The following is a 22,071-nucleotide window of genomic DNA, read 5'->3' on the forward strand; positions in this document are numbered from 1 at the left end:
CTGCATGTCAGCTCTGTTTGTGTTGAACCTGTTTCAGTGTGGATTTGTCACAGATCTCTTTAGGATTATGGTGGCCCTGATTATCTGGGTAGCCAGATGTTGGCTGAGACTCTGTCCTATTTTCCTCTCAAGCTGTTTCTCTTCCTCCTCTGGAATGAAAGGGTTTTATGTGTGTTTGGATTTGAAGCCGGCACAATCACAGCAGAGAACACTTTAGTGTCCTGTCCATGAACTCTGTGGTAATGAAACATTGAATACAACAGACTAAAGAAATCCAATGAAAATGGTGATTTGAACATCATGTTTCTCATGATGGAGGACATGTATGAAGAAAATTAGGATTAAAATAATATTTCTAAGCATTTCTCTATTTAAATTGTGGTGAATCTGGAGCAGATGAAAATCTGGATCCAAACTGTACAGCTGGAAAGCTCTGAGATTGCTCACTGTTTTTTGTTGCACTCGTAATGTTAGGTAGACTGTAAGCTCGTGTAAACAAGGGGATCATGGGAAATCAGTGCAGGCTTACCCTACAACTCAGACCCACATTTCTAAACTCCTGCCACCTGGCAGAAACGATGTCCTAGACACACACAAACAAGTTTCTTGTGTTTGTGTGTGAGAACTGAGAAGGATTTGAGAATAGATCAAAGATGATCGGAGTGAGTTTTTAAAGAGGAGTGAGTATTGTTTGTGTTTTGCTAATGCACAAAGACAAATTTATTTGTTTTTGTTTTCCATTGTTGTGTTGATTGTAGCTCCAGAGTGGTATTGTTTCTAAACAATTATGAAAGTATCCTAAAGACGATTCTATTTTGATCTGGGCAGTTCAAACTCTGACTTGATGTCTGTCATATGATTCAATGGTGGGTCCAGTCATTTTCTTGATTATATTTGAATGATGATGTTTATCTGGGGATGAAAACCTTTGAAATTCACAATTTTTTATGTGAATGTTTTGCATTGAACCTGTGGCCCAGCCAGTGTATTCTCTACATCATAAATACGATCTTTTCTACCTAAACTTCCTCAAATGCTTTACAAATTTTAATAAAGAAACACTCAGAAAGGCAATTTTAAGCTTAATTTGGTTTCCATCTGTCCTCCATCACCAGAAAAATGTCACAAATACATATCAAAAAACTAAAAAAACACAATTTTCATCGGAGTGGGTCTTTAAACAAAATAATCTAATTTTAGCTTTAGTATACTCTGTCATAAATGCGGTCAGCTCAACCCCAATGTTTACTTTTAGGGCTGCCACAAACAATTATTTTAATAGTCGACTAATCACCGATTATTTTTTCCGATTAGTTGACTGATCGGGTCATATGCAAACTGGATGTAAAGCACAAATCTTAACTGACATTAGCTTTAAACTAACTAAAAACTAGAGATATAGCATCACCTGTAATAGTGTGAATGCTGTAAGCTGAATTTGGCCACTGAAGATGCTAGTGCTGATAGATGAAGATTCTGAAATTGAGAATAATAATAGCTGAAGGTGCTAAAGCTGACAGCCAGCTAAAATATTATTTAAATGCCAAATTAGCCTAAGAAGCTGAAAAAAAGCTTAAGTTAGCTGAAGCAACTATCATGCAGTTGAAATATTAGCTAAACTCCAAAATAGCCTAAAAACAAAAACAAAGCCTAAATTAGGCAAAATAGCTAGCATACCGCTAAAATATTAGCTCCAAAATAGCCTAAAAAACTGAAAAAACCCTAAATTAGCTAAAATAGCTAGCATGTAGCTGAAATGTTAGCTAAATTCCAAAATAGCCTTAAAAAACTTCAAAGCCACATTAGTCCATAAAGCTAGCAGAATGCCATTATAACTTTCAACTGTACTACACTCTGACTCCATATAATATAAAGTAACGATTAATCGACTATTAATTTTAGTTGTCAACTTTTTTTAGTCGACTAATCGTGGCAGCTCTATTCACTTCACAAGTTTTCTATCTTTCAAAATAAACAGCATGTTGGTCGGCATGCCGTGTTTTCCCGCGGCGCTGCATGTTTTCTGAGTATGTTCTGCTGAACACACCGTCAGTGACAGATGACTTTGTGATGGTGGTTTACGGTGGAAAGGAAGACCAGGTAACCTTGTTTTCAATGTGTGCACATCTTCTCAAAGCACCATGGGAAAGTGTTGACACAATGAGCTGTGGCTCACTGTGTCAACACTTTCACAGTCTCTCTAAATTTGCACCAAGGGGAACAGAAATCCTCACCCAATTAGGAGCAAGTAGTAGCAGCTTCTTTAGAGTAACACTGCTGTTCCCTCGCTGCACTGCCTTTGATTCAACCTCACACTCTTCCTCACATCAGCTGCTGATGAGGATGTGAACTCCCTTTTAGTTTGGAAGAAGGCAGGTAGGGGAGGGGAATGAAAGATTGGCGTGGTTTGTGATGGGACAGCAGGATGGCGTCTCTTTTGTCTGTCAAAGCAGCAGAGTCTTCTCAATTGTGTGAAGAGCCACGGTTAAGCCCTGTTACCCTCTGTTTAACCAGCTCCCAGCTAAATATAGATGATGCCCCAAATATAGGAGCAGGAGCTGTGACGAGTCATGGAAATTCTACCGTATGCAGAGACACCGTCTCCCTGAGCTCATGAGCTGGACTCTGTCCCCCGACCATTATTTTACAAAGCCATGCCTATCATCAACACGTGTCGCTGTGTAAAGAAAGGCTTACACAGATAACTGGCATATTTGCCTATTATTTAAATAATATAGCGTTCTGAGCTTTAAAATAACATTCAATCCCGTGCATTATATGGAAATAATCCAAACCAATTATACCTTTTAATTTTATCTTTGTCTCCTCTAGTATTTAAGGCATGTGGTACTACAGGTTTCAATTGAAATAATTTACATTATGTATAAAATTAGGGCTGCCACAAACCATTATTTTAATAGTCGACTAATCACCGATTATTTTTCAAACTGGATGTAAAGCACACATCTTAACCATCATTAACTTAAAACTAACTAAAAACTAGATATATAGCATCACCAGGGATAAAGCTAGTGTGAATACTGCAAGATGAATTTGGCTGCTGAAGATGCCAAAATTGATAACTATAAACGCTGAAGTTTATAGCTAAAAACACTGAAGCTAATAGCTGAAAACGCTGAAGTTGATAGCCAGACAAAATATTAGTTAAATGCCAAATTAGTCTAAAAAAATGAAAAAGTCTAAATTAGCCAAAACAGCTAGCATGTAGCTGAAATATTAGCTAAACTCCAAAATAGCCTAAAAAACTTTAATAAATACCAAAATAGTCCTAAAAGCTAGCAGAATGCCATTATAACTTTCAACTTTACTACACTCTGACTTTATATAATATAAGTAACGACTAATCGATAATAATAATTAGTCGTCGACTATTTGAATAGTGGATTAGTCGTTGATTAGTCAACTAATCATGGCAGCCCTAATGCAAATACTTAACTAAAATACCATTTCTTTTTGCTTATTCTCAGTTGTGACTTATGTGATTTTTTTTTAAATAAATATCAACAACCACTAGAGGGCACTGTAGATGTGTGGATCCGTATTTGCTGCTGACAGCAACACAGAAGAAGTGCTGCACAGTCTTAAACTGAGCTGAATCGTTTCAAAGCAACGCAGAGGATAAAGAATTCAACAGATTTAGTGATTTGAAGTGAAGAGTTGATTTGACTTCTAGTGTGTTCTTTTTGCTATTGTTATTTGAGTAATTGTTCACGTATTGCACCAATTTACATGAAAATGTTGTTTCATGATGCATGTTGGACCTTGGTAGTCTTAGTTTGTGGGCTTTGTTTATTTGTTTTCTTCAGGCAGTTTTGGGTAGGCAGCCATTAGCAGGAGCTGCTAAGGGCTCCTCAGCATGGATGAGTCAGCACTCTCTGACTTATTTTATGTATGGCCAAGGTTCCAATTCCCTTTTGGTTCATCTTTTGTTAGAACCAGCACACTAGTTAATTTAATTTTGTTCTTTCAATTCAGGACACAGGATTTCCTTTATTTCATTTTTGATTCTTATTGGTGTCCAGTTTTTGTTATTCTCTCCTTTTATATTTCCCCCCTAGACTCGGGGCAGGTGTGTCCATTGGGGATGTAACAGTCCTGTATTTTGTTAAATTTCTCCCAAAAGTGTAACGTCTACAGCATTTTTCTCTTTTACTATGCATTTTCTGACTGCTTCAACTGATACCGAGAAAAATACAGTAATACATATTAAAGAAGAACAAACTGATACAGATTGCACTGTAGGTAAATGAGTGCATCCTCAGCCACTTTGTCACACTGATCACAGGTTAATAACTTTTGTGTATCAAGGTATGAAATGCCAGCCTATTATTGTATTGATGCTTGTCCATTCAGCAGATATTTATCGTTATTGGACTTTCTGTGAGGTTTTTGGACTTTATTTTGGTTATGTTACGGGTTTGGTCATGTTCTGTTTTGAGTTGTCCCGTAGTCACATTGAGTTCAGGCTCGTCTTGATTCACTGCTGTCTTGACAGAATGACGTGACCACCTTGGGCCCAGCAGGAGAATTTTGCTGCGGTGGCAGGATTTTCTGCCACTGCAGTCCATGTCAAGTCACGCCCAATCAGATGAGATTTCCTGCAGCCAAGTTCAAGTCACGTCATGCCATGTCCTGATACATCTCACATCCGTCTGAGTGACTGAGTGACCCCTTCCCCCCTCACGTTCCAAACAGGAAGTGCCTGCTGAGATAGAACAACCAGCTTGTGTGATCAAACATGTGATCAAAGGCTTTGATAGAAAATTCATTTTAAGAATTTTTTTAGCAACAAAGCATCTCAAAATTCTTTAATCCAATGTCTAATTATTGGTTTTCACTATTTTCATCCCCTACTGTCACATTTCAGCTAAAGATCTGGCTTTTGTGTATTTACTGAGCACTGTGTTCACAAACTCTGCTTTCCTGTGTGTTTCTAGCTGGAGATGGAGAAGCTGCAGCTTCAGAGTCTAGAGCAGGAGCACCGCAAGCTGACAGCACAGCTGAAGGACGAGCGTGAGAAGAACAAGAACATAGTCATGATGCTGGTGCGTGAGTGCAAGCAGCTCGCCACCCGAGTGGTAGAGGAGTCTCAGCGCTTCGATGAGCTCCAGGCGCGCCTGGACGAGGAGAGTCGTTCCTCGGGCAAACTCCAGGAGGAGCTGAACAATGAGCGCCAGAAGAGCCAACAGATGGAGGCGAAAATGGAAAAGCAGCTGTCCGAGTTCGACACGGAGCGCGAGCAGTTGCGTGCGAGGCTAGGTCGGGAGGAGGTGGAGAGCCTGAGCCTCCGGCAGCAGGTGGAGCAGCTCAGAACTGAACGGGGCGACGGAAAGGATGCCGGTCCGGCTGAGGCGGAAACTGCTGCTACTCCACCCAAACCTAAAGTTCTGACATCTGTTTCTGTAGCTACAGAGCCTATTAGCTCCCAAACAGCATCTTGCCAAACAGACCAGCCCCCTACTGAGATGGAGGCTCCTAAAAAGACCCCACTGGCTATTCCGGTCAAGCCAACACCGGCCAACTACGTTGGGCTGAGCTTGCCAAAGACGTCTGGCCGGGGAATCGTCCACAGTAGCTCGGGAGGACAGGCACAGACAGAGAATGGCACCGAGGGACAAGCCTCCCACGGTTTACCCTCTGGGGTCAGCCCCCGTGTTCAGGCAGCCCGGTACAAGTTCCAGGATCAGGATCAAAACGGTACCTCATCCCAGAGTCCTCCAGCTCGAGACCTCTCTCCCACCAACCGGGACAACTTTGCCGCCAGGCAGCAAGCGCGTCACACCGTCACACAGGTCCTGTCCCGCTTCACAAGCCCCCCAGCAGGAGGGGCTGTTCCACTGCGTCCGGGGCTGCCCCACTCGGCCTCGGAGGGGGGGCCTTTTCCTGGGCGCCTGAACCATCCTATTGGTCTGAAGTCGCCCACGGTCACCAGGATCGACAGAGGAAACCCTCCCCCTATACCTCCCAAAAAGCCAGGGCTTAGCCAGACCCCCTCTCCTCCTCACCCACCCATCAAGGTGGTGGGGGACAGCAGCCGGTCCCCCGGGGCTGTGCTGAAACCAGCCACGCCCCAGCTGCCACCCAAACCTGCCCTGGACCTGGTACCAGCCCTGACAGCTTCTCAGGTGGGTCCCTGCCCTGCTGCCCATCCCGATCGGGGCCCGCCGCAGCCATCGGCAGCATGTGCACAGTGTCCGCCAGTCATCAGTCCTGCCACCGTAGCTAGTCGCCCCTTGTCCATAAACCCTCCCCCCACCTCCTCCTCCTCCATTAGTGCTCCATCCACCCATAGTCCTTGTTCCTCCGCAGGCAGCCTCCTGGCAACAGCATCAGGTAAATGGGCTTCCTCCTGCTCTCTGCGTCTGGTTCTTGACTTTCCCGCTCTTCTTTGGCTTTTCTTTTAGAGATGAGCCTAGCTTACAACAACAACAACAGCGTTTTACCCAGAAAAAAGACACCAGGTCGAATAATTCTAATCACTGACTCTGTTCTTCCACTGTTCTGAGATCTGATGTTGCTCCCTGCATTCTATCACTCCTCCATCTTTCGGGTCATTTCCATGTTGTCAAATCAGACCCTCTTTTTACTGCCAACATGTCGCTAACATCAAGGAGAGTTTTAGGCTTACACTGAGACAGAACAAAGACGCGTGTTGCCTCTCCGGTCTTCCCCCCGTATCCGCTGTCCTTTCTGAAGCTGATGCCAGAGGTTGCTTTCTCCCTTCCTTCCCTTCTCCATCCCATGCAGCATGTTGTGCGTTCCCCTCCATTTCCTGCACTCCTACTATTAACCATTTGTTCTTGGTGACTCTTTGAATTCATTCATATTGTCTCGTTGATGTGGAATTATTGTTTTTTTTGTGTTCATTTGCTCAATTGAACTTTGACTTTCTAAAGATGATTCCAGTTCATTTAGCATCATCCAGCAGGGATTTTAAAACTGGCTTCATTAGATTTAAAATACTACAAAAAGTAAAAATAAAAAAAGTAGCTAATGTTACAAAAGCTAAACTTTAATTATATAATTCTGATAATCATCGTTTCGTAATAAACACTTTTCATTTAAAAGAAAGGATATTTTTTAAGCATTTTTGCCAAGCATAATATTCAAATATACCAATGTAATACACATTTGTTGAAGTGAAACCATAAAAATAATGCTAAACCTCCTTTAACAAACTTCAAATGTACAATATTTAACTCAAGCTTGCTAGTGTGATGGCCAGGTTCCAAAAAGTTAGTCGCATTAGTTGTCACACAGCTGGGTGTCTGAAATTTGTCCTCCACATTTGACCCCTCACCTGGGGGAGTGGTGAGTTGCAGACACAGCTGCCCCCAATCCAACGCCTCAATACTGAGTGTCAAACAGGGAAACATCGGGTCACTTTTTTGGTATGACTTGACTGTGGACTTGAACCGTCAGTCTCAGGGTGGACACTCTTCCACTAGACCACTGACAGTCACACCACAATCCTCTGATAACTACAGCTTCGCTGGTGAACACTCGCAGTTCTGCTGACAGAGCGAGAAATCTGAATCATTGACACGAGGATTTATGGTTCAATTTCTCAAATTATCAAGCAAAACTATTCTTTTTATTGTTAAACTCTCATTTGAAACCACTGGCTGCTATCCCTGCAACCTTCTGTTTGGGTGAAGTTGTGGTGATGTCACTGAGTTGAATGGGAGTCAGGGTATTTTACAACATTCATCTCTACACACGACACATTTCCATGGCTGCACAAATCTTAGTTGGAGTGCTTGACTAAACGGATCCGCCTTAGTTCAGCTGCTCGACCATGGAAATGTATTCAACAACACGAGGAGTTTTTCAGCTGTAGCCTCAGAACAATAGTGATGAACAGGTAAGCAAGAGCTTGATGTTTTATTCTAATGATGACGGTGGTAGGTAGGACAGTATCAGGGATTAGACAACTTCTCTCCTTCAGAAGAACATGGTACCAACAAAGTGTGAGAGATTATTGAGAGTAATCATAGATGGACTAAAGAAGATGAATCTGTTCTTTCTGAATAAACATTTCAGGAAGGAGAGACCTTTTTCGTAAGGAAAGATTTATTTGTGATGTGAAAAGCTGTGCATATTCCATAGCGTTTTGGTTCTGGCCCGATGATGTCTTGCATGGATTAGCTCTGACTCATTGACTCAATAGGAGAACTGGACAGAGCGTGTGTGACATCATACAAAGAAAATGCCTTACTTCCTGCTCCTGCGAAATCAAGTCAATTCAATCGTAATTTTTCCACAACATGGACGTCGCCATGCTGGAGCCAGAGAACAGTGATTGGTCCAAGTTAATCTGAGTCAGTGTTTCTAAGGCACCTACTCTCTGTCGTAGGAGAAAGTCCTCCTGACGTTGGGGAAGAATATCCCAAAAGGAAATCCAGAAATGAAATCCAACAGTACATAAGGGAGAACGTCAGGTAGAAACGTGCTGGAAGCTGAAGCGTGGGTCGTGAACTGTGAATAAAGTGTGATGAGGACAGAAGCGAGGCTGGACTTGACTTGAACTTGGTAGAGACTAGAACAAACAGATAAACCACTACAAACTCAAGCTAAAATGGAGACACAAGGGCAATATTCACAGGGGTACCAGGGGAGCAGGATGAGTTTGATTTTGCTTGAGGAGACAAGAAGCCTGAAGGGACTAAAAGAGTGAGTGAGAGCTGCGTGGTAGAACAGTAAAGCAGACGGAGTAGCATGATATTCAGCAGACGCTGCTTTTTTAAAGTTAATTAGGTAAAAGAAGTGTACAATCCCATGAAACCGTTGGGTATCCTCACAAAGACATTACAAGTTAAAAGAGCCTGCAGTGGAAGATGAAGTTCATTCTTTTTTCTCCAGATTAATTTGATCGAATCATTTGATTTAATGAAAAATATTAGGTAACATTAGCTGCTGTGATTCTCTAAATTACTCTGCAGTTTTCTCTCCACCTTCATGTTTACCCCCTCAAATACTGGAACATCTGAGAATGTTTGCAGCAATCTTCTTATTTGACTTCTCTGAGTCAAATATTTAGGTTTAAGTAGATATTCACTGGATTTTTTTTAACTGATTTTGGATCTGGTGAAGTAGATTACTGTTTATTTATGTATTCTTGCAATGGGGTACAGTAATCCCTGGGTTTAAGGGATTGGAGACATCCGCGAATACGTCGAATACGAAGAACCCCCACTACCCGTCTCACTCGTCCCCCTGACCGAAGATGTCCGTTATCAATCCATACTCGTCAAAAACGCTTCTGATCATACTTTGTATAACACTTATTAAAAACATGGAAAAGTTGCTATGAAACATAGAGTTTTTTTATTCTTATTCCGTGCTCCTGAGAGGGGCTCCACTGTGTGGAGATACACCTCAGCAGCACAGCACCTCCTTCGGACATAAAAATTCATACAAGCATCTTAAGTTGTCGGAATTTTTGTCACAAACCCGAATAAAAATATCTATAACATCTATATCTATAATATATAAATATTTACAAATAAATAAATATCAATAATATATATCTATAAAATATCTATAAATATCTTTAAAAACTGAAAAAATATCTAAGAATTCGAGAAACCGCGAATAAATAAATACAAATACAGTGGGGAACACTGGGGGGGTTTGTTTTGTAGGTTTTACTATGAATTTACTATTAAGGTTTTTTCACCCATAATCCAACATAATGTACAATTCTCAATGGAAGACTTACTGTGGAATTTGAATGCCTTTGAAGTTGACAATTCAAAAAGACTAAATCCAACAGAAATTAAAATGCAATTAGTTTTGGAGTTTCTGTATATTTTATTTTTTAAATGATAAAACTGAATAATAATTTTTCATTTTGAATTCTAAATTTCCAGAAAACATTTTCAAATTGCATGATCAAATGCAAATTAAATTGTGAATTGGTCATTTAAAATCACTTTGAAAAAACAAACAAACAAAAAAAAGGTCCATCATTTACTGACTCATTTAGTGTCAGTTTGTAAACTCCAACTTGATCAGAATTTTAAAAGTTTGTTAAACTTTAAAGAGGCTAAATGTAAATATAAGAAGCACTTTCACTTTAAATTCAATTGATTGATTTATATTTATATTTTCAGATTAACTATCACATCAGGGTTAAGTTTTTGCTTTCCATTTGCCTTTAATTTACTATTTTGTAATTATTTTATCTATAATCAAGATATTTAAATTTACACTGATGTGTTCTATGTTCTATCATTAATGCAATTGCAATAGGTTTAGTCAAACTAGATGAGATAAATGACTTTATTTCCCAGTTGTGTGAATGTTTATATGTACTAGTATAAGAGGTTACATCTCTTACATCTAAATATTTTCAGAAGTATGAAACTAAATGTTCTTCTTTTGTGTTGCTTTGTGTGTTACTGACAGTATTGGTCGCCAAGTTTTATAATTTAATAATGTGTAATATGATGTAAATTCATTAAAGGATCATTTGTTACTAGAGTTCTTCAAATGAAGACGTTTCATCAACAAGTATGTGAACCCTGATAAAACGTAGATAAAACACTTCGCTTCCGTCCTCATCCAGAGTTCATTCTGAGACCATGGTCTTTCCAAGAAATACATAGTCAACAAGCTACAAGATAGCCTAAAAATGTTCCCTGTCCATTCTTATTTCAGCTTTTCAGTTGAGTTAAAACACAGCTAAAGAAAAAAAGCAAAGTTTAGGAAATCTAAAAATGATCAAAATATACCTTAAAGTACTAATGTTGGTCTATAGTAACTCCACACTGGCTCACTTAGAATTATTTGACAAATTCAACAAATTATTTTCTCTTCAAAGAGTAATTTAAATGTCATTTTTTTAAATAAATGTTGCCAGATAAAATCACTTATTAAATGTATACTATAGTTGCACTATTGTTTGTTTCCTTTGGTATAGGAAAGGACAAAGAGATGTAGAGGATACAACTGTAGAACCTAACTGAGATACTTTTATCCAATCCTGTCTTTAAACTTTCCTTTCATGTTTTTTTAAATTAAAGGTTTTTTGTAAAGTTGGTGTTCAAAGTAACTCTACAATATCTGATACATAAATAGTTTGCATAGTGTTTTCTTTTTAGCCAGTTTGGCTGGAGTTCATGTACTTTGTCCTCCTGACAAATACTATGATCAGCTTCCCAGCTAACCTTGTCCCACTTACAAATAGGGCTGCAACAAAAGAGTATTATTGTAGTCGACTAATCATTGTTTATTTTTACCGATTAGTCGACTAATCAGGACATGCTCAAGTGGATTTAAAGCACACATCTTAACCATTATTAGCTTTAAACTAACTATGAACTAGATATATAGCATTACCTGCGCTAATGCTAGAGTGAATGCTATAAGCTGAATTTGGCAGGTGATACTAGTGATGATAGCGGTCAATGCTGAAATTGATAGCTAAAAATGCTGAAGCTGATAGCTGAAATCGCTGAAGCTAACAGCTGAATACGTTGAAGCTGATAGCCAGCTAAAATATTAGTTACATGCCAAATTGGCCTAAAAATATTTTAACAAAGCCTAAGTTAGCCAAAAAAGCTAACATGTAACTAAAATATTAGCTAAAATTGCCTAAATTAGCCAAAATAGTTAGCATATAGCTGAAATATTAGCTAAAGTCCAAATTAGCCTAAATATAACTGATAAAAGCCTAAATTAGACATAAAAGCTAGCATGTAGCTAAAATATTAGGTAAAATAACCTAGATTGACCAAATTGTTGGAATGTAGCTGAAATATTAGCTAAATCTCAAATTAGCCTAAAGAAATGGATGAAATCCTAAATTAACCAAAACAGCTAGCATGTAGCTAAAATATTAGCTAAAATAGCCTAAATTAGCCAAAATAGTCAGCATGTAGCTGAAATATTAGCTAAACTCAAAATTAGCCTAAATATAGCTGATAAAAGGCCAAAGTAGCCATAAAAGCTAGCATGTAGCTAAAATATTAGCTATAATAACCTAAATTAGCCAAAATTGTTAAAATGTAGCTGAAATATTTGCTAAACTCCAAATTAGCCTAAAAAACTGATATAAATTTAAATTAGCCAAAACGGCTAGCATGTAGCTAAAATATTGCTAAAATAGCCTAAATTAGCTAGCATATTTAGCATGTTGCTGAAATATTAGCTAAACTCAAAATTAGCTTAAAAAAACTGATTAAAACCTAAATTAGCCAATACAGCTAACATGTGGCTGAAATATTAGCAAAAATATTAGCTAAAATAGCCTAAATTAGCAAAAATTGTTGGCATGTAACTGAATTATTAGCTAAGCTTCAAATTAGCCTAAAAAAGAAAAAAAATCCTAATTTTGCCAAAACAGCTAGCATGTAACTGAGATATTAGCTAAACTCCAAAATGGCGTAAAAAACTTTAATAAATCCAAAATAGTTCAAAAAGCTTGCAGAATGCTATTATAACTTTCAACTTTACTACACTCTGACTCCATATAATACGAAGTAACGACTAATCGACTATTAAATTTCTCTTCGACTATTTTAATAGTTGATTAGTCGTCGATAAGTCGACTAATCATGGCCAGCCCTCCTTGTATATGAGTGGAACAACGATTACTGCTGTGTCTCCAAACTTGCTTACCAATGCTTGGCTAAGCTTAGAGTCACATCCTCTCACTGCTAGTCTTCCACCTCCGAGTTTAACCTTTGCTGCTGCTGCTCCTCCTTCCCCTGCAGGCTGGTGGCCCTCCGTAGTCCCCTCTCTTAGTGGCAGTGGGCCTGCTGCCCTGGACAGCGGGCTTTCTCTGCTTCTCCAAGCTGCTTCCCAGGGAAATGTCACTTTATTGTCAATGCTGCTTAACCAACCAGACTCGACCACCAACATCACCACCACCAACACCTCATCCACCATCATCACCTCTAGCGCTGGCATGGACAACAAGCCAAATCATCTTGCCCTTGAAGACCACTTCAACATGAACCAAAACTCTGCTTTGTGTGTTGCTGCCTGTAATGGACACAAGGGTAAGTTCAGTTTCATGGGAGTGATTCATTTAAAACACTCTTTAACAGTTCCTTTTAAAGTCCATCTGCAATCATCTTCTGATGTATTTTAATGCACTTCCAGTGATCTTTTAATTTTGACGATGCTGATTTTAGCCAAAATCAAGAAACCTGTCATTTTCTAGGACATAGTTTCGGTCAAGCAACAGGAGTTTATAAAGCTGCATTCACACCAAACGCGATTCCAGTGACAAATTCACGTGGCCCACCAGCTACCAGCTAATGTTTTTAGGATGATTGTTGTAAGGAACGGTAGTTGTGTGTATCTCACTTAGAAGGTATGAAGACACAGATGATGTTGAGAGATCAGGTTTATTTATTGTAAAAGAGTTCTACAAAAACATGTCTCCATGTTTGGGTTTATCTTTCCATACCGGAGTGAGATAGAAGCCGCTTCCACGGTGTTTCTGTGTCTCTGTGGCTGAGCTTGAAGGCTCACTGTCTCGTATTAACCTGCCAGAGCCGGGAGCCTCAACACCCGCAGCACCTCTCTGTCTGCAGGCATATCCAGCAAGTGAGCTCCACCGCGGAGCGAAAGCCGCCGATCTGTCAAGTGTATCCCGCCTTCACCCCAAAGTAGCTGGATGAGCTCTGCTCTAAGGAAATCGAAGGAAGTTCACGATCGAGTCACTGAAAACATCACGTGCACAAAGCTGCGTTCCTGATTGGCACAAGCGATGAGTTTACTCGTCAAACTTTAGATATTCAAATTTTGGCCGCGCCTTCTTCGCGCCTCGCCGCTCATATCCAGCTGCTGCCAGACCACCGCGCTGCGTCCGTCGCTCAAATCGATGCAGGACTTTAAACCACCTCAATTCCCGTATTTACCATTGACTTAACATTGAAACTGGTCGCCTCCGAATTGCGTTCGATGTGAATGCACCTTTAGAATTATACCTTGAGTTGTGGGCGGGAGTGTTGGCGCTGAGCAACCACGCCCCCTTTCCCCTTGCCTTAGCTGAGAGCTCCATGCAGGAAGCTTATAGCCCGCACAAGCGTATTTTCTATATCATAAATTCGCTCTTTTCCAAAATTTTTCATCTGCTTTCATATTTTATATAAACACCACCCTTACCTGCGTGGGTCTTTAAGAAACATCCCCTTTGGTCAGAGGAACCCAGAGAGCTGTTTTTACCCCGACTGATGTTTTATTCATGAACGTCTAAAAACTGCAGCTTATGCTTTTGCTAGTGTATGCTTCTGGGCTTAAGGTTTTAGCTGAGGCGAAGAGTGAACATACATTGAAATGAACATCAATAAAAGCTTAAAACACAGTATCTTAGTTAGCCTAATAAACCAGGGAAACTGGGATTTATGTGATCCACACTGGGAGAAAGGCTCATCTGAACAAGCATGGATGAGAAAAGGACATCATCTGGTTCATGTTTACACCTTTATTAATACAGTCGATAGGTTAGGGCACTCCAATAAGAATCACGAATAAATGGTATTCACAACATGAATGCAGTGCACCAGAGCAACGGGAAAACAGGATTCATTAATGGAGCTTTTAAATGAATAATTAGACCAATTCTATTAGAAGTTTCAGAAGAAAAAGATCCCATTTCCTCGTCTCTGCACAAGTTCCTGCTTAACACGGCTCACTTTTGATCCATAGAAGCCTCAGAGATGTTCCTTTGCTCACAGCTGACATTTCCTTACAAACCTATGACTCACTTTCAGTCTGCAGCTAGCGAGTGCACGAATGAAAATGGAGGCGGAAAGATTTTAGGAAACTGTTTGTACCACTCACTGTTTGTTTTATTGTTGGTGCTGCTGTCCATTCTAAGGTAGTTTGCTTTAAACAGTAAAATGTATGTCTTATGTTCCAATCTACCAAGATACCAGTTTACAATTATTTATAGTCATGGTTTGTTTATAGGAGCGTTTGGTTGCATTACTTACATTTTCCTCATCCTCTCAGTTTGCATGTACTTCAGGCACTCAGCAGAACTGCTGCAGCAGACTCACACTCCTAATCTGTCCGCTTTGTTCCTTTTTCAGAGTGCGTGAAGCTGCTGCTGTCTTCAGGATTTTCTGCTGATATTTCACATGAAAATGGATTTACACCCTTACACTTTGCTGCTGCCAATGGACACACATGGTGAGCTTACTGACTAGTTCACTTTAAGCTTTAAAGCTTCACTTTACGGTACGTTTTTCTTGTTGGCTTTGGGGTTTTTTTTCCGCAAACAAAATGTTGTCTTTAATGATGGCATCACTTTCAAAGTTGCATCAGTTTAATTTTGTTGTTTGCAGGAAATATTAGCATAAACTCCTCCAATGAAAAGGTAGAAATGAGGTACAAATCAAGGAAAGTTGGTAGTTAAAATCCTTGGTCAAAACTGCCCTCGCAGGTGAAAAATGGGCAGATCTGTGCGGGGCGCGCAGGTGGCTCGCTTCAGGTTAGATGGTAGACCGCTCAAATGTTCATGCACATTTTTCTATGGGTATGCTGCGGGCAACAGGTCTTAGTGAACTTGTAAGGATAAGTAATGAGGCGCAGGCGTGTCAGACCGACGTTTCATTTTTTGAACTCCCGTTACTGCTGTTTAAGTGATCAGTGTGCGCTCCCTGACTATTAGAAATGAGGAAATTTAACGGCGTAGTTTTTGCAGGTGTCCTATGTATCATGCACACACCCTGTGGGTTCACATTCATAAGGTGTCAGAATGCGGATCTTACCAACATTTAGAGTGTAGTGTAAAGGTACCATACAACAGCATCACCGGTACTTCATAAGTGTGTGCTTCTTCTACATACTTACTACACATAACTGACGTGGCTATATGAGCCTCAAGGGGCCACATGACACACCTGCACTCCATTTATGTTCTGACTTCATGTCTTTATGATCTCTCCAAGAATCTTTAGTTCTATCCCAGCCAGCAAGGTCTAGTGGGCCCCATATGGTTTAAAAGTGAGTAGATAATGTGGGCCCGATTGATTTTGTCCACAGTTTCTGTGGTGGCCCCACCTTTGTTTGCCCACATTGGCTTAAGGGGGTAACTCAGTGCAGTTGGCTCGCTAGGCTAGCCAGCTTCTCTGTGGACAGCATAGTGTGCTAGTGAGGTCTGCTGTATCAAACTAGCCAGCTGTTGTATTGAGCTGGCAAGCTCCGTTGTAGCAAACTACCCACTGGGTGTCCCCTAAAGCCAATGTGGGCAAACACAGGTGGGGCCACCACAGAAAATGTGGACAAAATCAATCGGGTCCTCATTTTCTGCCCACTTTTAAACCATACGGGGCCCACTTGGCCTTGCTGGCTGTGATGGTGCAAAGACCACCCGTCTTTATTTCCGATTATTACAGATGGAAGAATTTAAGTAGATCTAGATGAGGGAGCTCATTAATGTTGTAAGGACCACTGCCATAAGATGGTGTACAGCTGTACACAGGTGACTTTATATGTCACTGACTGATTGATATCTGAATGTCTGTATTAACCTCAGGAACAACACTTCTTACATCAGGTCAGCCTCAGTGTAGTAGTTGATACGCTCGCCAAAAGAACTGACGGCGAGTTGCTGCTAGTGAATGTGCGGTTTCATAATATCTGATTGCTGGGTTATATTTAGGACGGGATATCCATAAGATCCATGGAAATAACCCTCACTAACATCACCAACAGCTCCGCCCAAACAAACACATGCAGCTCACCGTAGGATAGGAGGGGATCTTTGTGTGGACCAGGCTCATGACTCTGAGGATCTCCTGGTGATCTACTGTAGACCTGCTGTGGGGCTCTGTTCTTTATTGTTCTTTATTTACTTTTAATTCCAACAGAGGCTAATGCTTACACATGTTCAGAGATCTACACCACATGTGTCAAAGTCAAGGCCCGGGGGCCAGATCCGGCCCTCCTGGAAATTCTATCCGGCCCTCCAGATCATTTTATTTTATTGTTATTAATGACCCGATGTTATCTTTAGCTATCTCATTTCTAACTTGTATAATATTGACAAAATATATTTTCATGGGGAGTAAAATGTTGAAAGTTATTTAAAGTTTTTGTTGATTTATTCTGAATAATATTCCTGCCTTTTTACTATTCATAATTATGTTAAAAAGTTATGGTTTTAAAGTTTTTTAAAAATGGCATTCTGCTAGCTTTTTGGACTATTTTGACATTTCTATTTGGGATTTTTTATTTTGTTTTGAAGTTTGGTTGATATTTTGGCTACATTCTAGCTGTTTTAGCTAATATAGGCTTTTTTGGGGCTGTTTTGGAGTTTAGCTAATATTTTAGCTATGTTAACTTTTTTGGCTAATTTGGGCTTTTTTCGGGTCTTTTTTGGCTGTTTTGGAGTTAGGCTAATATTTACACGCTAGCTGTTTAGGCTAATCAGCTAATATTTTAGCTGGCTATCAGCTTCAGCATCTTCAGTGGCCAAATTCATCTTACAGCATTCACACTAGCATTATCACAGGTAATGCTATATATTTAGTTCATAGTTATGTTAAAAGGTTACAGCTTTAAAGTTTCAAAATGTAGTTTTAGTGTTCAATAAATGTTTATCCTGTTCAGCCCGTGACCTAAGGTGTGTTTTGGATATTGGCCTCCTGTGCGATTGAGTTTGACACTCCTGATGTATTGCAAGCATAGACTGTATAACAGAACCGGACTGACTTCTTTGACACCCCTGATGTAAACCATCATTTTTATTCTGATCAATTAAACTAATTACATTTTACATATGAATAATATCTACAAATAGAACTGAGATGTTTCACCGTTAGACATAGAGATTCATCTTGAATTGTTCAGTCAGATCATATGTCTGTTCCAGAGCTGACATGTTGCCTACGTAGATTTTACTATAAAGCTGTGTTCTTTTTGTTCTTGTTTTGATTTAGTCAGATATGTTCTTGATAAAGATTTATATTAAAGGCATCCTTTATTTACACTTAACCGTGACCTTCCCTCTATAGAGTGATGTATTCAACCACAAGATGCTTCTCTCTGCATTAACTGTAGGCAGTAACCAAGTGCTGCTTGTCAGACGGAGAACTTTACTGAGCGGTGCTCCCTGTGGTCTGCCTCCCTCCCTGCAGCTGTGTGGAGGAGCTGCTGGCTGCAGGCGCTGCTGTGGACGCCGTGGCTGCAGACGGACAGACCTCCCTCTATGTGGCCTGTGAGGCAGGATGGCTGGACTGCACCCGGGCCCTGCTGGACGCCGGAGCCGATCGCTCATTGGCGACCACGGTAAGACTTTCTCTTGCAGTGTTTAGGACACAAGTGCTGATGTTGATTCATCGTGCAATCTACATATTCTGATTCCCAAGTCGTCACATATTTGGTTAAAGACCCCTCCACGTCAAAAATTAACGCTCTTGGTGTCCCCAAGTGTCGTTTCTTGAAGTGCTGGCTGTTTGTAAAATCAAGGGTACGTGCGCGGACTAGTCCTCTGGAACCAGCTGGTACCGGTACTGGTACCAGGTTAGCGTACCAGTACTAGATTGGTGTACCGGTGAGCTAACCCAGTACTGGTACGCTAACTCACGTATCGGACGCGGTACCAGACACTAACTGGTTCGGGGTTAGGGCAGGGATTCCCAAACTTTTTCTTGTGAGACCCACAGTTTTCTTCTCAGATGCGGTGCCGGGTTGTGAAAATATCAGGGTGTGTCTAAATGTACGCATTCCTGTTTTCCCAGAAAGTCACATGTAACCATTTACTAATAACCCTTGACAGAAAAAAGTCAGAAAAAATAATAATCCTTTCAATGAAATAGCTGAATGAAAAAGTCTAATTATTTTGTCATCTGCTGCTACCTATGTGCATTATGTTTTCACCAGAAGAGTGTTCCCTCGTTTATTGCGAGTTATTTTCTAAAAGAAATTCGTGAATTATGACTACAGATGTAAAACTTATCACTACATACTTCATACATACACTTTTCTCAGACAGACATGAACATTTTTACACTTTTCTCTCTTGTTGAAACTCTCAAAGTTCAAAACTTCATAGAAAAAAAGTCCAGTTTTATAGATCGAAGACAAATATCTGATTAGAGCTGCACGGATCAGAGAGGGGCACAGACTGCAGAAGGCTGGAATAAGTCTCTATCGCATGGCCAGAGTGGGGAAAAAAAAATCATGGGTCTCTGATATTGTTCAGTGGAGGTGGGCCGGATCCAGCCCACGGGCCATATTTAGATCCTGGTACTGGACCGTTCCAGTTCGCAGCCAGCATGTCAAAAACGACGAGTTACGCCTGGTTCACACTGGACGCGGAAGCGCCGCGGAACGGAGGCCACTTCCATTCTGTGGCCTTGTTAACATGTGGTGTGGTTCACACCCAATGATATACATTAGTAATGTATTATAATATGTTATACATAATATATATAAATATATACTATATTTGAAATATATATCAATGTTCACACCAGGCGTGGAGCGCCGCGGTCCTCCACGGAAGACTCCCGCCGTGCATCGGATCGTTTCAGCGTCTGCTCTATTTTTTGTGCGAGCCGCAAGCGATCCACGTCAACTCTGGCAGGAAGTTGCATCAGGATATATGAGAATATCCGGTTTATTTTCAAAATAGAACTAATTTTTCACAATAAAATGCAGCAATTGACAAATGTGATCATGTTTTGTATCTAAACAGATTCTAGAGATGAAAATAAACATGCAACCACAACACACACACACACACACACTTCTCTCTGTGTGTCTCAACAACAGATACATTCAAGATGTGAAGGCCGACTAACTACTAGCTTCTTCCTAACAGAAACATGGGGTCATATTTTAGGTTATTAACCAAACATCAATGTGTGAGGAGTTGTTATTGAGGATATGTTGACACAATTAAAAACATGTCACTTCCTGTGCTCATGAGGTCATCAGTTTCTCTCCTCTCTGTATAGCTAACAGTATTTTAAACTATTTCTGCATATATTTATATTTTATTAAAAAAATTGCCTAAAAGTATGAATCAAAGGCAAATACTTCCACGTTTTTATGTTTTTTAAAGACATTTTGTTTATCGTGACTTTTATTTTTCTAATGTAAAATTTGAGCATTATATCAGTGTGAGCACCAGGATGCTTGGGTTTTCTTCGTCTCCATGGTAACCAAAGAGCGTCCATGTTGCTGTGGTACCATGTAGTGAGACTCTGAATTTAGTCGACTGCTTTGCTCTGTATTTCGCTTGACTTCCATACCGTGGGCAGAAGCCCAGCATGAAACTTAAGCTCAATCAGAGCTCAGGTTTGGTAACTTTTATCCTGAAAACTATAAATTAGAATAGCATTAAGCCCCTCACTGGATCTGGTTCTGTGTGTGAAGGATGGCTGCACGCCCCTGCATGCTGCCGTGCGCTCAGGACACGTGGAAGTGCTGCGGCTCCTCCTCTGCCACAAAGGTCCCAGCGACCCTCCTGCTTCGCCCCACTTCCTGGCCCTTCCTGCCGCGCTGCTGAACCAGGCCAACAGGGACGGCTGGACCGCTGCACACATGGCCGCTGTGCTGGGCCTGAAGGTAAAAATAGAAAAACATTTAGCACCGTGTTCCCCTGCTGACAGTTGATGCAGAGTTCCTAAGCCCCTCTGTGTACGTAATTATGGTTCCTCTTATTACAATGTAATGACTCCTCACAGCGTTTTCTCTCCAGGGTAACCGTATAACACAAGATTTGTCACATTTGGTACAATAAAACAGCTGAAACCTAAATAAGAGGTGATGCACAGGAGGCCATCTGTTATTGTCAACGACTGTATATGAGAACTGGAAGGTGGTTTCATTTGGATTAGCTTCAAGAGAATCAAAAACCAGATCGTACATTGGAAAAAAAGGTTACAATTTGAAAGCAGCTTTTAAACTCAGAATTACACAATGTAAATGTGAAGGAATGATTAAAAATTAGACAAATACAATTAAAATTATAAATAATCTCAAAAGAAATAGTGAAAGTGTAAAAGAAATAATGTAAATTCAAAACTTGAACAAAAAAAAAAAAGAAGAAATCTTGCGTTTTGGTAGCCAATATACAACAGAGAATTAAGGCCACCAAAAAAAAGTAATATTACAAATATTTTTCTCGCAAATTTACGAATTTTAATTCCTCACTTTTACAATAGAAAAAAACTCTTAAATTATAAGTTGTAAATTTACAACATTTTAAGTCAAAACATTAAAAAAAACAAACATTTTTGCTTGTAAACTGGCCCTAATACTCCGTCATACCCCACCTAAAATAATGCTGGGATGTTTTAAAAACATTAAAAAGGGTGTAAATCGAAACTGTAAACTGAGGACTGAAAGTGAAAAAGGAAGCAAAAGTTGAAAGTACAAAAGACAGCAGCTGCCTGTTAAAAAAATAACAATATTTTTCATTTAGTAACACTTTATAGCTTTAAGTTTTTTTACATTCAAGTTTTAAATTTACCTTTTTTTATTTTCAATATTTCTTTAAAGATAAATTTTATTTTAAAATTGTATTCTGTCAAGTTTGTACAATGTACTTCTGAGTTTTAAAAAAATATATATATTTTTTTGTATCATTAATTTTTTTTCTACAAATTTACTGCGTTTGTTTTTTTTAAAATTACAATCTGGTACTTTAAGCTGATCCTGATTGGACCACAGAACTGGACGGAGTGAGAAAACCGTTTACTTCCAGCTCAGTTTAGTCACCACTTTAGTTTTGGAGCCAAATGTCATCAGTCAGCAGTGATTGATCTGAGTTGGTCTGAGTCCTCGTTTCCGTGGCAACCACTCTCATCAATCAGGAGAGAGCTTGTTGGAAGGCCACACCCCTACCACTTGAAAGGGGGCTACACAAGAGAGACCACATACTGTTATTGAGACATCTGATTGGTCAGTTTATTATTTGAATAATTTGCACTAAAAAATGTAAACAAAAAATAGGATTAGCGAGAACATGTGAAAAAAGGTGTCAGATCAAGAATGAATATCCTGACCAATAGAATGACTGAGTAACAGCTGCTTATTTCTCTATAGAAGTCTTTTGTCTTCTTGGAACCAGCAGAT

General features: G+C 39.9%; 1 protein-coding gene across 3 annotated transcripts in view; it reads left to right on the forward strand.

Annotated features, from left to right (window-relative positions):
- The window catches only part of cttnbp2 (cortactin binding protein 2), an 85,398-nt gene that overhangs the window by 41,876 nt on the left and 21,451 nt on the right, over positions 1-22,071 (forward strand). For all 3 annotated transcript variants that reach the window (XM_024261919.2, XM_024261920.2, XM_024261918.2), the window contains exons 4-8: positions 4,959-6,354; positions 12,741-13,028; positions 15,072-15,171; positions 18,123-18,273; positions 20,368-20,559. In XM_024261919.2, coding sequence (XP_024117687.1) covers positions 4,959-6,354; positions 12,741-13,028; positions 15,072-15,171; positions 18,123-18,273; positions 20,368-20,559 — 2,127 coding nt within the window. The remainder of the gene's footprint in view (positions 1-4,958; positions 6,355-12,740; positions 13,029-15,071; positions 15,172-18,122; positions 18,274-20,367; positions 20,560-22,071) is intronic.

Source organism: Oryzias melastigma, linkage group LG6 (assembly GCF_002922805.2).
Source record: "Oryzias melastigma strain HK-1 linkage group LG6, ASM292280v2, whole genome shotgun sequence".
Classification (NCBI taxonomy): domain Eukaryota; kingdom Metazoa; phylum Chordata; class Actinopteri; order Beloniformes; family Adrianichthyidae; genus Oryzias; species Oryzias melastigma.